The 16,429-nt window shown below is 45.3% G+C and overlaps 1 protein-coding gene across 1 annotated transcript; it reads right to left on the reverse strand.

Annotated features, from left to right (window-relative positions):
* On the reverse strand, positions 1 to 16,015 carry COIL (coilin). The gene is made up of 7 exons (XM_058675785.1): positions 15,730 to 16,015; positions 8,377 to 9,484; positions 8,182 to 8,268; positions 7,555 to 7,602; positions 5,137 to 5,206; positions 1,016 to 1,104; positions 1 to 191 (listed from the first exon to the last, which is right to left on the reverse strand). Exons 1-7 carry the CDS (start codon positions 15,972 to 15,974, stop codon positions 120 to 122), a joined length of 1,719 nt encoding a protein of 572 aa, XP_058531768.1. The 5' UTR covers positions 15,975 to 16,015; the 3' UTR covers positions 1 to 119.
* Positions 16,016 to 16,429: the final 414 nt, after the last annotated feature.

The following is a 16,429-nucleotide window of genomic DNA, read 5'->3' on the forward strand; positions in this document are numbered from 1 at the left end:
CAACTTTCAAATCCTTGTTTTTTTTTTTTTTGTTTGTTTTTAAAATTTCAGGTTATAGCCACTTCCACAGACAAGACATTTACAAACTAAGACTGGAACAGTTGTACTCTGACAAGTTCTTAACGCAAGGTATTACTTGCAGGTTCAATAATCAGTCTTGGATCAATTAACTCTCTCCAAAAAACAGTGATCTGAGGAAAGACATAAAACAGATCATATAGTTTTCAGTAATTAAAAAATTTCAGTCAAGTAAATTTCCATTTGTACTTAGCAGCAAGAATTAGAATCATTTGAGTCCTAAGGAAACTGAATTCAATCAGGGTACAAGAACTCATTTACCTAGAATTTGTAACTAAGGCTCATATTACAAATGGTTCATCTTCCTTGATTTAAAAGGAGGGTAGTGGGAGGCTGTGGTAAGGGCCGGCTCCAAGGTGGTCAGGACATCTGATCTGTCCAGCGCATAAGGCCCCAAATCTGAAAGCTCGAGGCAGCCCTGGTAACATCACAGGCCACTGATGCCCTCCTGTGCAGTCCAGCATCTCTTACTCTAGGCTGCCTAAAAACAGCAACTATTACACCAACATATCAGGACAAAACAACCCTGATGCTTGGCCATATGGATGATTAGAGTGCGCCATCTAGTGGCACAAAAGGTAATTACAGACGTTATTTCAGGATTGCTTCATACAGGTAATCAGCAGCCTACGAAATTCAACTTTCCAGTGCTGCTTCCAGGAATACATTTCATCAAAAAAGTGGGGCTGCATATACTGTAAATAAATGAGTATAGGAGATGGGCCCACCACAGCTCTGCTGGTGCGACTTGTTCCACAGGCTCTCTGGAGCCCATGACGGAGCCTCGATTTGACACTTGGACCTGCTGTTGCCCTCCCCACAGGAGGGGCCTCCTACCCTGGGACTTCAATCCTTTACGATTTGAACACAGGCAGTCTGGGAAATGGCAAGGCCAACTCCCAGGATCCAGGTAATCTGCTGAGAGAGACACACCCACCTTCTTTTCCTGCGTCACAGCATACTCCACCACCTCAGTGCCATTTTCATTGTGATAAACCAAATCGAATTTCCCAGGTTCCTTCAGGGCTGAAACCAGAAGGCAAGGAGGAAAGACGTAAGTCTCCTCTCACGAGTCCCAAGCTGCAAGGACGTTACATCGTTAGGACAACAACAGTGGTTAGAAAGACAGCTGGGTGTGAAAACAAAAGCAAGGGATGCTCTGTGGAACAGGAAACCATAGAGCAGCCTGTGCCATCTTGGCCAGAGGTGATCCGAAAGAAACGAGCTTGAGGAACCGTCACCGGCAGCCCCAGGACAGAACGTGGAACAAGACAATCCTCAAACAGCCTTTCTGTGTTTGGAAGCGGACGTGCAGTGCTGCCCTGCCCCCCAGGCACCTATGTGCAGTGGTATGAGACCAGTGGAATGTGACCATGTAAGCTAAAGCCATGCAAAATGATTGCAAGGGGAAGGGGGATGGGGGTCTCATGAGCTTCAAAAACTTTCACCTAAACATTAACAACATCTGAAAAAAAAAAAACCTGTAAAATTGGGATTTGTGAAGCATATGTTAACATTAAAAATCAAAATTGAGTGTTTTGATTTTTTTGTAAGAAATACATCGAGAGTGGTCTGAATGCTGCTTGCCTTCCTGTCCGATGACTTGAGAGGTCTTCTCTACGCCCTCCTTGCACCACCGCCCTGCGCCCACCTAAGTTTCAATCAGCTCTCAGCACTTTTATCCTCTGAACTTGTAATGTAACATAGCAATGCAAGTGTGCTTCCTCTTCATTTTGTGACATCTTTGTGAAAATTCTGGATAGGTAGGGCTGTTTCCAGAACCATGCGCAGCTTATTCCTCACAATTACTTTGCTCATGTCAATCAGTTCACATGAAGAGTGCTGGCAAAAGTCGCACCACTAGCCACTTCTATAATGCCACTACAATTCGGTTTGCATGGCACCTTCAGTATCATCGTTTTTTGTCACTTGTTGCTCTTCATTCACTGTGCTTTTATTTTTGCTGCTCAATCCTCTACGGTAATGACCCATTTTTGTGAACTGTTGTGTAGGGTTGTCACTCCAAGTTAAGGAGGTAGTACAACTCCATGCTCTGTTGATTGTGTAAGTAAACCCAGTGTCAGATGTACCATGATCCATCCCTGACAGACTAGGAAAGAAGTGACGTGATTGGTCACAAGTTATGTGTTATTTACAGGGGCCTGTGGACTGAACAGCCAGCAGTACTCTGTGGACTTGCAGTGTTGGCAGAGGTGTTAAAGGGCAGTAACTAAAATCCTTGTACTTGTACTAGAGAACAGAAGAACAGAAGAAGCCACTTCTTGGTGTCCTGCCATCACCAGCCAGCACCTAAGGGTATTTCCTCTGTTCATCCTTCCCAAGAAAGGGGCCTCTACAAATGCAGCCTCACCAGAAGGAAGCTAAAAACTGCAGTTGTATATCCATGGGCCAGAGCTGCGGTGCAATGAGTTAATCCACTGCTTGCAATACTGGTGTCCCTTATTAGAGCCCCAGTTTAAGTGCCAGCTGCTCCACTTTTGATCCAGCTTCCTGTGAAATGCACCTGGGAAAGCAGTGGAAGCAGCAGAGGGTGACCCAAATACAGGGGCTCCAGTTCCCCATGATGTGGGAGACCCACATGGATTTCCACCCAGGCTCCTGGCTATGGCCTGGCCACTGGGGCCATCTGGAAAGTAAAGCAGCAGTTGGAAGATTTCATTTTCCCTCTCCCTCTGCCACTTCACTGTTCAAATAAATTAAATAAATCTTTAAAAACAAGTTACGTTCTATCATTTGCTTAATACTATATAGGTCAGATAGGAATTCTATTGAAAAACCTTGTTACATATTTTTATCCTTTTTTTTTTTTCCTGAAGATTTATTTTTATTTGAAAGGCAGATTCACAGAGAAAAAGAGAGGTCTTCCATCCACTGGTTCACTCCAAAAAGGGCTGCAATGGCTGCAGCTGAGCCAATCTGAAACCAGGAGCCAGAAGCTTCTTCTGGGGTGCCCATGTATGAACAGGGATCCAAGGACTTGAGCCATCCTCGGCTGCTTTCCCAGGCCATAAGCAAGGAGCTGGATTGGAAGTAGAGCAGCCAAGCCACAACCTAGTGCCCATTTGGAATGCTGGTGCCACAAGCAGAAAATTAACCCTGATAGGTCACCATATCGGCCCTGTGACATTTCTATCTACTAGAATTTCGAATCTCCTACTCCTTACCTTAATTAAAAACAGACAAAAAACAGGGCTGCTACATTGTGACACAGAAGGTAAAACTGCCCCCTGAGGTACTGGCATCCCATACAGATGATGGTTTAAGTTCTGCCTGTTATTACTTCATCTCCAAGTTTTTTTTTTTTTTCAAAGATATTTACACACACACACACACACACACACACACAGGAAAGGCAGATTTACAAAGAGAAGGAGAGACAGAGAGCAAGATCCTTCATTTGGTTCATTCCTCAAATGGGCGCAACAGTTGGAGCTGAACTGAGCTGAAGTCAGGAGCCAGTAGCTTCCTCCAGGTCTCTCATGTGGCTGCAGGGTTCTACGGATTTGGGCCATCCTCTACTGCTTTCTCAAGCCCTAAGCTGGGAGCTGGGTAGAAGTGGAGCAGCCAGGAAATGAACTGGCACCCATAGGAATGCTATTGCTTGCCAGTTGAAGACTAGTCTACTGAGCCATCGTGCTGGTCCCCCAGCTGTTCCACTTCTCATCCAGCTCCCTGATAATGTGCCTGGGAAATCAGAACATGGCGCAAGTGCTTGGGCTCCTGCACCCATAGAGGAAACCTGCAAGAAGCTCTGGGATCCTGGCTTTAGCCAGACCCAGCCCCAGCCCCAACTGTTGCAGCCATTTTGGGTGAATGGAAACCAGTGAACAGAAAATGTTCTCTTTCTCTGTCTCTCTAACTCTACTTTTCAAATAAATAAAAAATTAATATTAAAAAAATAGTTGTTGGGCCCGGCGGCGTGGCCTAGTGGCTAATGTCCTCGCCTTGAAAACCCCGGGATCCCATATGGGTGCCGGTTCTAATCCCAGCAGCTCCACTTCCCATCCAGCTCCCTGCTTGTGGCCTGGGAAAGCAGTTGAGGACGGGCCAAAGCCTTGGGTTCCTGCACCCGCGTGGGAGACCTGGAGGAGGTTCCAGGTTCCTGGCTTCGGATCGGCACAGCACCAGCCGTTGCGCTCACTTGGGGAGTGAATCATCAGATGGAAGATCTTCCTCTCTGTCTCTCCTCCTCTATGTATATCTGCCTTTCCAATAAAAATAAATAAATCTTTAAAAAAATAAATAAAAAAAATAGTTGTTTCAGGGTCTGTGAAGGAAGGAAGGGAGGAAGGAGGGGAGGAGGGAGGAAGAAACAAGATCCAGAGATGCCCCTGCTTTCTGGCCAGGGACCCTCCAGCCCAGCTCAGGGTTAGCACAAGCCCTCTTGTTCCGGGTTTCAGCACCAACAGTGGCTTAATTAGGAATAAAACAGGGAAGCATTTACAAGAATTTTGCTTTGACTTAATACACAAAAGTATGTTCATCTGCCAAACTTCTAAAATAAAGCTAAGCCTTAGGAGTTCACTAAATAACCCATATCCTTTTAATATACCGCCTGCAATTTCTTCTTCTTTTTTTTTTTAATGTATTCAAGAACACAAAAACTTGCAAGGCAATTTAAGTACAGAATCTTGTAAAATTTTTTCAGAATGGCTCCCAATCTCTTACAGCTCCCAATCACTCACACATAATTTAACAGCATTTTTAAAGTAATGCTAAGTTAGCACTCAACTTAAGAAATAATTATTTTGTAATTGGTTTTCTTCCATTCATATCATCTTTTATGAAAGTATATAATTATAAAGCGTAAGAACTTGCCCGACAGCTTTAAGAACAACCCCACACCTCTTAACCTGCATACATGCAGCTAGGAGAACTACCAGCCCCCGGGGCTGCAGTGGGCTCACACAGGTGTGCACACAGCGCCAATCCACTGGCGTGGCCAGCCAATAAAGACAACATCTCCTAATTGGTTATTTAGAAAACCACTGAGGTATGCAAAAGCTGAATTTTTAAGTTCATTTCTAAAAGACTCACCAGGTAAGGATGAAAGAATTTCTATGTCTACTTGCTCAGTCTCAGGATTGTGGCTTAATATTTTTCCTTCCTTTCAAAAATAAAAATTGAAGTCAAAAATCAACACATATAGCATTGTAAATATACTAAAAATCACTGAATTAGACTTTAAACTGGCAAATTCTTCATTAAATGAATTTTACCTCAATTTTAAAAAATGAAGTAAATCAACGAGCAGGGGAAGTAAACATGGAGGATTAACTTTGTGGCACAGTGCATTAAGCTGTTGCTTGTGAAGCCACCACCGCACTGTAGCACGGGTTCCAGACCTTGCTGCTCTGCTCCAAACCCAGCTCCCTGTAAATGTGTCTGGGAAAGCACTTCAAGAATGCCCAAGTATGAGGGCCTTTGCCACCCCTGTGGGAGACTAGAAAGGAGTTCCTGGCTCCTGGTTTGGTCTAGCCCAGAACTGACACTTGTGGCCATTTGGGAAATGAAACAGTAGAAAGACCTCTCTCTCTCTGTCACTTTACCTATCAAATAAGTCTTTAAATACAATTATAGAATGACTTAACACTGTGAATTAAGAACATCCAGAATTATTCTCAGAAGCATTTAAATTATAGAGAACAGGCACTGACCTACTGAATCCAAAAGATTATAATTTACAGAGTTTATGAAATCTATCAATTCAATATTCCATGTCACTCCCTCAAACATCACAGAATTAAATCAATCATCTATGGTAGGCTGAAAAAACATCCTGGTCTCCCAAGCTATTTCAGAACATCTTTCCCTCCAGCATAATTTTTAATAGTGCTCTCCTTTTCACTCACAAATACCCTGATGATAAATTGTATGTTCACCTAGCCACAGAAGATACTAAACGGCTAAGGAGATAAAAATACTTGTTACCCACAACTAACCTACCAGGCCTTTTTGTTGACTGACTCTTTTTTTTTTTTAAAGATTTATTCATTTTATTACAGCCAGATATACACAGAGGAGGAGAAACAGAGAAGAAGATCTTCCATCCTATGATTCACTCCCCAAGTGAGCCGCAACAGGCCGGTGCACGCTGATCCGAAGCCGGGAACCTGGAACCTCTTCCAGGTCTCCCACGCGGGTGCAGGGTCCCAATGCATTGGGCCGTCCTCGACTGCTTTCCCAGGCCACAAGCAGGGAGTTGGATGGGAAGTGGAGCTGCTGGGATTAGAACCGGCACCCATATGGGATCCCGGGGTTTTCAAGGCGAGGACTTTAGCCGCTAGGCCACGCCGCCAGGCCCTGTTGACTGACTCTTCTAGCCTGTTTCTAAGGCAAGGTTCTTACCAGGAGTTTTAAGTTTTTCAAGGTACTAATTCAGATGAAATCAAACTACACTGCTATGTTAAATCACCAATCATCACGTTAAAAACAGACATCATCCTATATATCGTATCAAGAAAAGAAAGTAAAAAATTTTTACGTAAACACTATACACATTAGGAGTTACGTATTTATTTTATTAGGCTCTAACAAAATTTTGTGGCTGGAAAAAGGGGAAAGAAATGGGGCTGGTGCTGTGGTGTAGCCCTGGTATACATATGGGTATCAGTTCAGGTCCCAGCTGCTCTATTTCCCTGCTAATGTATCTAGCAATGCATTGGTAGATGGCTCAAGTCCTTGGGCTCCTGGACCCATATGGCCAACCCAGAAGAAGCTCCTGGCTCCTGGCTTCAGACTGGCTCAGCTTTAACCACTGTGGTCATTGGGGAGTCAATCAGTGGATGGACTATCCCTCTCTGTCTCTCTTTCTCTCTGTAGTTCTTCCTTTCAAATAAAAATAAAATAAAACTCTTCAAAATAAAATTATTTTTTTTAAAAAGTGGGGGGGGGGGGAGCATGAAAAGCAATCCTACTGATTGAGACAAGGTTTTACTGAATCATGAGAAAGCTTATATGCCAGGGTCAGGTCTCACACAGATAAAGAGTGGATTTCAAGGATGATACCTGTGAACCCACCATGGTTAATTGATAACACAAAATGGACCATATTAGACTATAAGAACCAAAAGACATTCACAAATATATAAAGTAGGTGCTGTGATAAAAATAATCCAATTTTCTGGGTGAGAGCTATTTACTATTTTTAAATTAAAATTTAGGATCATAAGGGAGTGGATACTCTAAAAGTTTCTGTGTTGAAACTGATTAGAGAAAGCTTAACGAAAAACAAAGCTCATCAATTCATATTCCACATTCCTTTCAAGTACAAGGAAAACAGTAGAGGTTTTAATTATTTAAAATCTATATTCTAGTACTTTCATTTTCTACTTTTCGATTTTATGACATAGTTTACTCAAAAATTCTTTATTATCCACATGAGTAGCATTAAATATGGTTTTAGTTTTATTAAATATGTTAACAGTGTAATGAATTTTAAATAAACAACCTTACCTTGTAGTCAGAGACATCGGGAGAATAATTGGATGTTAATTCCAAAAGCTGTTAAAAAGCACAGACACACCAGCTCACTTACACTGGCACATTTGTGTAGCTCTTCCCTCCCATGAAGGGGAACTGCATCCACAACAAACCAGGAGGGCCCTATCAACCTATCAATCTGTGACAGTCTGGGGGTTCAGTGAGAAGGGATGTTACAAATACCATTTCAGGTGATCTGACAAGTTTATTTGGAAATGCAGTTAACCATTTTTGTTGTAACTCTTACTGTTTTAAAACATACCGTAAGAGTGGACTTTTTATCTTAACAGTTAAGATACCATTCAAAAAACTCGTGTTCCCTTCTGGAGTACCTGAGCTGAAGCCTGACTATGGCTTGTGACTCCAACTTACTACCAACAAAGACCCCGGGAGCCAGTGATGCCAGCTTAGGGACTGGGTTCCCACCACCCAGCTCAGAGACGTGGGCTGAGGTCCAGGTTCCCAGCTTTGGCTTGGCCCAGCCATGCTGGAGGTAACTGGGGAGTAAATTAGCAGATGGGAGCTCTCTCTTTTCCGTGTCTCTCCAACAACAACAACAAAAACCCAAAAAACCAAATGAGTAAATAAAATAAAATATACCTTAAATGCAATCTTTTCTCCAACCTGTGGGGCAGCTGCTAGGAGTGGTAACAGACTGTAATCCTTCTTGTGTGTCTCTACTGGATTCTGGAAAACAATTATTAGTCAAGTGACTTTGGTACTGATGAAAAACTAAACTCACAAAATGAACTCTAACCACACTCCATGGGAATACAGAAAGGTCATCATACTTACCTGGATAAAAGTTGATGAGTTTGTTACTATTTCATTCAACTGCCTCTGCTTCTGAGAGTCAGCATTTCTGTTTAAAACACTTGACACAGCATGCCCTCGTCCCCGGCCCCGGCCCCGCATGCCCCGACCCCTGGCTCCCTTCAAAGAAAGAAGGTCCTCTCCTCGACCCCATCCTCTTCCTAGACCGGTGGAGAGACTGGCGATGGAAGGAGGACCAGCAGCCTGCCTGCCACCACCGAGGTCAGAAAACTTCCATCCGGCAGCACTTGGCACCTGCGAGGACAGTCCTGGCCCCGGGGCCACTTTGGCTGGAAACAGGCCAGCTGTCTTGAAGAAGCCTACAGCACCCTCTGAGGTGCTCTTGGACAGCACACGCTGGTCATCTGACTCCGAACTGGAGTCTGAACTAGAGGATGATGTTCTGGTGGCCTTGCCCTGGCTTGGAGTAAGGCTAAAGCCACCTTTGGCAGGCAGTTTGTTTGCAGGGACATTTTTGGTAGAGGATCCTTCCTTCGCTAACTCAGTGGCTACTGTCTCTGAGGAATTTCTGACATCCGAGGGGGCATTGCTGAGCCCATCGCTGATGGACTCTTGAATGGACTCTGACTCCGAGGAGGAAGTGGGAATGTCTTTGGAAGCAGTGCCTGCACCACCTTTCCTTCTGGCCTTCACCAGGCTGTTTTTCCCAGGACTCTTTGGAGGACTGCAGTTCTGGGTGGTCCACTCTTCCGCCACCTGCACTTTCAGAGACTTGGGACTCTTGGTCTGCTTTCTATATTCACACTTTTCCTTTTTCTTTGGCGATTTCCTTTTGCTGTCTTCTTCATTGTCCACTGTGACACACGTTGTTTTCTTCTTTCTCTTCTTTTTTTTCCTCACAGCCTGATCTGTGACAGCTTTTGTGTGCAGAACCAAGGCCTTCTCATTATTGTTACTGTTCTCTTGACTTTTCCAATGCTTCTTTGAATACCTGCTACCCATGTCAGCTTCTTCATCCTCCTCCAACTTAAATGCCCGCTTCTTCGCTTTTCTAGGTAATAAATTAGCGCTATCACCATTACTGACTACTATAGAATTCTCAGCAACTCCTCTCTCTTCTAATTTAACTCTGTCAAAAGAAAAGAGAAAGCTAAAGTGAGAACTGCATAAATACGTCTCTAGGGCTTAGCTATACATTGAAAGGATGCTACACATTGTCACTGACCTGTCCCTCCTCCCTGATAAAAGTGATAAAATGTTGCATTGCTTATGGACAAAGGACTGCCTTGGACAAAATGGCCTAGGTGACATCACTTACGCTCAACTTTCAAATGGTTAGTCTTGTTCCAATATTGACCACACCCCCAAAATTTCCTAGATTATCTCTAATCTAAAAACCACCACAAAGGGCCTGGCGGCATGGCCTAGTGGCTAAGGTCCTCGCCTTGAACGTGCCAGGATCCCATATGGTCGCCGGTTCTAATCCCGGCAGCTCCACTTCCTCTCTGTCTCTCCTCCTCTCTGTACATCTGACTTTGTAATTAAAATAAATCTAAAAAAAATAAATAAAAAAAATAAAATAAAATAAAAACCACCACAAAGGAGAAGTCTTTCACTTCACAAATCACATTCAATACAGTTTAGACAAGTAATCTCCCCAAAATTCAGCTGATAAAAAGCAGAAAAGCAACTGGATCTTCAATTTGTCTAACTTCAAACATGCATACACATATAGTCTTTCTACTGTATCTATATATATGCTACCAACCCTAAAAGGTGATTATATTGCTTTTTTTTTTTTTTTTTTGCTTTTAAATGTGAGTTGTTTGGGGCCAGCACAGTGGTTTACCTTACTAATTCACCACCCTGTGATGCTGCCATCCCATATGAACTTGGCACCAGTTCATGTCCTGGCTGCTCTACTTCCAATCCAGCTCCCTGCTTATGGTCTAGAAAAGGAACAGTGGATGGTCCAAGTCCTTAGGACCCTGCACCCCATGTGGGAGACCCAGAAGAGGCTCCTAACTCCTGGCTTCAGACCAGTTTAGCTCTGGCTGTGTGGCCACTTGGGGAGTAAACCAACAGATGGAAGACTTTCTCTCTCCTTCTCTTTCTGTAAAATCTATCTTTCAAATAAAAAAAAAATCTTTTTTTTTAGAGGAAGAAATGCGAGTTATTTTTAAAACTAGGTTTTGTGTTCATTTTGTTTACAATTAGGGAGATACTGAGCAACTTACATTCTGTGAGGTAGTTACAGACACCAATAATATTCCATGACATTCTGTGATGGTTAATTGTGTGTGTCACCTTGACTAGACCAGGGATGCCTAGATATCGGGTTAAACATTATTCTAGATATGTCAGTGACTGTGTTTTTGAATGAGATCAAACTGGTAGCTGGCTAAAGCAGACTGCCTCCCTAGTGCAATGGCCCTCTGCCAACCCAGGAGGACCTAAAGAGAACACAAGGGCCAACGGAGGATGAATCTGCTCTTACTGCCTGACTGTGCGACTTAGCACGGGGTCTCCTGCCTTCAGCTTCTCCTCCTTCTCCAGCTGATCAACTGCAGCTCCTGGGGTCTCAGCCTTCACAATTCCTTACAGTGTCTCTCTGTGTGTGTGCATCCTCCATTGTTCTATGACTCTGAAGAACCATAATTACTTCACTACTGCAAAGCAATGTTGTTCCTCCATGAACTGGCAACAGTTAATCTTTTCATGTGCTCCCCGATGATGCCAAGTTTGACAGTATCCTCAACGTGGGGCAAACAGTGTATCAAAAATGCATGCTAAAACACACATTAAACTCATATTGCATTAACATCTAGCTTTGTATTTCATCCAATCTTTTTCAGTTATCAGGGAAAGATGCAGATAAATGATAAAAGTATACATTAAAAGTACAGTAATGTGGAAGTTGAAAAAAATTCTTCAGAAAACACAACTATCCAGACATATACAAATCTAGATAAAGAGCTAGTGTACAGAAATAAGATCAACTCTGAATGACCAGGAACTTAAACAATAAAAACACATTCCCCTCTGTTCCCAACTGGAAACATGGGCAACTAACAATAAGAAAGCAATTTCCTTTTCTTTTAAAACTATTTATTTATTTGAAAGGCAAAGTTAGAGCATCTGCTGATTCACTCCCCAAGTGTCTACAACAGCCAGGGTTGGGCCAGGCCAAAGCCAGGAGCCAAGGAGCCTCATCTAGATCTCCCTTGTGTGTGCTGAGACACAGTACTCGGTCCACTCAACTGTTTTCCAAGGCATTGGCAGGAAGCTGGATCAGAAGCGGACCAGTGGGACCTGGCATGATGGCTCAATGGCTAATCCCCTCACTTTGCATGTGACGGGATCCCATATGGTTGCCAATTTGTGTCTCAGCTGCTCCACCTCCCATCCAGTTCCCTGCCTATAGCCTAGGGAAGTAGTGGAAGATGGTCCAAAGCCTTGGGACCCTGCACCCATGTGGGAGACCTGTAAGAAGCTCCTGGCTCTGGATGAATCAGCTCCAAACATTGTAGACATTTGGGGAGTAAAACAGCAGATGGAAGATCTTTCTGTGTCCTCATAAATCTGTCCTGCCTTTTCAATAAAAATAAATAAAAGATATGCAAAAAGAAGTGGAGCAGCTGGAACTTGATCTAACGTTTGTTCACATGGGATGCTGATTTTGCAGGCAGCAGCTTAATCCACTGTGTCAAGTGCCAGTCCTAAGAAAGTAATTCTTCAACTGGCAAATGACAGCTTGGCATCTCATGAATCAAAGAACTGGAGGAGGGGCTGTATGTGAGGCTGGCATCCCATAGGGACATATCTGGGAAGGGAAGCAGCAGGTGGAAATCTCTACCTCTCCCTTTCTCTTTCAAAAAATAGATGAATCTTAGGAGAAAAAAGTACTGAAGATCAGAATACCAGATTTTTCTTGTCTTTAGTTTGTTCAATCTGTGCTTTTTATGATTTTTTAAATTTTATTTATTTTTATTGCAAAGGCAGATATACAGAGAGGAGGAGAGACAGAGAAGAAGATCTTCCATCTGATGGTTCACTCCCCAAGTAGCCACAACGGCTGGAGCTGAGCAATCCGAAGCCAGGAGTCAGGAGTTCTTCCGGGTGTCCCAGGCGGGTGCAGGGTCTCAAGGCTTTCGGCCATCCTCGACTGCTTTCTCAGGCCACAAGCAGACAGCTGGATGGGAAGGGGCTGCCAGGATTAGAACCGGTGCCCATATGGGATCCTGCTGTGTTCAAGGCAAGGACTTTAACTGCTATGCTATCACGCCGGGACCAAGATTTTTTTTCTTTAATTGCAAAGTCAGATATACAGAGAGGAGGATAGAGAAAGGAAGATCTTCCGTCCATTGATTCACTCCGCAAGCGGCCATAACAACCAGAGCTGCGCTGATTCGAAGCCAGGAGCCTGGAGCCTCTTCCACATCTCCCACACAGGTGCAGGATCCCAAAGCCCTGGGCCATGGTTGACTGCTTTCCCAGGCCACAAGCAAGGAGCTGGATGGGAAGCAGGGACACCAGGATTAGAACCGGTGCCCATATGGGATCCCAGCACATGCAAGGGGAGGACTTAAGCCGCTGAGCTACCGTGCCAGGCCCTAAAGTATACTTTTTTAAAAGATTTCTTTTTATTGGAAGGTCAGATTTATAGAAAGAAGTCAGAGAAAAAGATCTTCCATCCACTGTTTCACTCCCTAAGTGGTCACAATGGCCAGAGCAGAGTTGATCCAAAGCCAGGAGCCAGGAGTTTCTTCTGGGTCTCCCAATGGGTGCAGGGTCCCAAGGCTTTGCGGTCATGCTTCACTGCTTTCCCAGGCCTCAAGTAGGGAGCTTGAAAGAAGTGGAATAGCTGGGACATGAACCAGCACCCATAGGTGATCCCAGCACTTACAAGGTGAGGACTAAGATGCAGATTTAGCCGCTATGCTACCATACAGAACCCTTAAAGTATTAACAACAACTTTGTGTTTAAGAGAAATACGGGAAGGAATGGCTATATATGCTCTAGAAACAAAAACAGTCTATGTCGAACTTCATCCATGGGCATTAGGCAAGCATGCTCCTTGACACAAGGGAGCAGCTTTCGTATTTGGCATCCCGGAAACTGCCAGCACGCTACAGACAACACCCAGGGTCGGATGACTGAGAGCTGTGTTAAGAGTGGGCAACCGTAACTCAAGGCTCCAGGAAGCCAACTGTCCTCAACCTGGGCGAGATCCCTCTGCCTCACCGACATCACCTGAGCGGACATCCGAGGAGCCTCACACAACAGCAACATAAAATGAGAACCCATTGGTACCACTTCACTGTACACTAAATGCCACAGAGAATTTAAAGAGCTAAAAGAGAATGCCCTTAGCTTCTTTCCTGAAGGAAATCTCTATTCCACCTTGTCATTCTCAAAATCAATTGTTGCAACCAGTTCTCTTCAGGGAATGTTAAGAGCCAGCCTGCATCCCATTAAAATTCCTATTTGAAATTCTAACTCCCAGCACCCTAGAATGTGACTGTGTATGGAGTCAAGGCCTTCTGAAGAGTGGATCAAGTCCAGATGAACCCCCCTGGGGTAACTCCTAGCTCCACCTCACCTGTGTCCTTACAAGGAGGCAAGACTGTGAGACCATTCAGGGAAAAGGCAGCCATCCAAACGCCAGTGGGAAAGGCCTCAGAAGAAAAACACCTGCCAGCACCTTGATCCTGGACGTCTGAAACTGTCCAGTTAGCCACAGACTGCGGTGTTGTTGCAGCACCCTCAATGGCAGCACTTCCTCCTCCCAGGAGAGTCAGATGTCACCTGTAGGAGTTCACCCTCCTCAGCCTGGAAGCAGATGATGTCAGAGCCCCAGGACAAGAGTCAGGGATGCCTCCAGAGCCTCAAGGTTATTCCTCAGGTCTGCCCTGAACTTCTCTCAGGAACTCCTGCATTTCCACAGAATCCTTTGCTGGCTGAATGCATCTCTTCCCCAAGTCAGGCTGGCATCTGCCTGATTAGCTAGCTGAGCCTGGACCACTCAGCAGCTCCTTCCCATCCTTAAACATACCCTGAGATTCCAACTGTAATGTCTCCTTTCTCAACTATTTCCTGTTCTTAGTGTAATACAGTCTTACTATTTGACTAATAAGGTAATATTTAGAATCATGAAAATATATATTTTGGTCTACTCCAACAACATTAAGGTTAACTCTGAAAACAGACACAGTATTGTCTGTTTTCAGTTGCTAAAATTTACCTGAAGCTGAACATTTTTAAAAGAAAAGTACAGAGGCTGGAATGCTGACTAATCCTGCACCTGAGGTGCTGGCATCCCATATGGGCTACGGTTTGTATCCACTTCCCATCCAGTTTCCAGGTTGTGGCCGGCAAAGCATCAAGCCGAAAGCTTTGGGGCCCTATACCTGGGAGACATCTGTATGGGAGACGCAGAAAAAGCTCTTGGCTTCTAGCTTCATATCAACTCAGCTCTGGCCATTACAGTTACCTGGGGAGTGAATCAGCAGACAGAAGATCTTTCTCTATCCCTCCTCTCTGTAAAATCTGCCTTTCAAGAAAAAAAAAAAAAAAAAAAAACCACTTCAAAAAAGGTGCTGCCTGGGCTCCACCCCTATTCCCACTCCAACTCCAGCTTCTTGCTAATCCGTGCCCCTGGAGGGGCAGTGACGTCTCTTGCTGGATTCCTGCCCGACACATGGGAGACCTGGATTGAGTTTCTGGTAAAGCTCTGGCTGCTGTGGGTATCTGGGGGAGTGAAACAGCAGATGGGGTATCTGTCTTTCAAGCACATCAAATTAAAAAAAAAAAAAAAAGTTTAAAGGGAGCAGGGGAAGTGAGCAAGCCCCAGAACGATCTGAACTGGAATGACCACATTTCCACTTCGCATCTTCCACAGACAGCCACACAACAGTCTTCGCATCCAGCGGCTCCTGGACAGGCAACCCGTGCAATACTTGTTGTTTAACTTCCAAAACCACACTTGGGGTAATCTTGCATTTCTCCATTCACCTACCTGAACCCCAAACACCTAACTCAGTGACCTACCCACAGTCTGGGCAACACAAGGCACGCCTCCCCCAGCTCCCCGCCGAGCTCCGGGGCCGCAGGGTCCCTCGACCCACCTCCCACTGCCCACAGCCCACCTCCCACCGCCCACAGTCCACAGCCCACGTCGGCCACAGCCCACCGCCCACAGTCCACGTCGCCGCCCAGAGCCCCCTGCCCACGGCCCATGGTCCACACCAGCCACAGTCCACCGCCCACGGCCCACCGCCCACAGCCCACCTCCCACCGCCCACAGTCCACAGCCCACAGACCACGTCGACCACAGCCCACCGCCCACAGTCCACGTCGCTGCCCACGCGCACCTGAGGCAGTCGTTGTCCCTCACCAGGCGCGCGCTCTCCGTCGGGGGCAGGAGCCCCCCTTCCAAGTAGAGGCCCAGGAGGGCCCCCGAACTGAAGCCGAAGCGCTGCCGGATGAGGCTGATGAGATCCGTGACGACTCGGCATCTGTTCAGGTCGACCAGAAGCCAGAAGGTTGTACAGTGTGGAGTAGCTGGCGGCGGATAATCGAATTGAAGCCGTAACCTAACTGTCTCGGAAGCTGCCATCTTGCCGTCCTCAACGGAAGCCGAGAGCGACCACAAAGCTCTCGTGCTCCGGCGGCCCGCCCCGCGGAGCGCCTCGGCGTGCCCTGCCGGCAGCAGGCGGCTACTACAGGAGCGCCGTGGATAACTCCCCTCGGGACAGAGCTAGGCAAGAGAGAAATAAATGCTTTTTTAAAATTCCATTCCTACCAGCTCGAATTAGGGCAAGTCGCTGGATGAACCAGCACTAGTCACCAGTGGTGTTCTAAGGTACTTCAGAGACTTTTTTCCAAAAAAAAAAAAAAAAAAAGAGAGAGAGAGATAACAGCTCCCAATAGGTTTAGTTGACCAATTTTTCCACCCAAAAGGGTTGAAAGAGCTGTCTTTTCTAGCATGCTGTCAAGACTGACATTTCAAAGTAGACTCATGGACCAAGAACTCTGAGGTCAACCACCCCCATTTGGATCTACCACATGGGA

Source organism: Ochotona princeps, chromosome 17, assembly GCF_030435755.1.
Source record: "Ochotona princeps isolate mOchPri1 chromosome 17, mOchPri1.hap1, whole genome shotgun sequence".
Lineage (NCBI taxonomy): Eukaryota > Metazoa > Chordata > Mammalia > Lagomorpha > Ochotonidae > Ochotona > Ochotona princeps.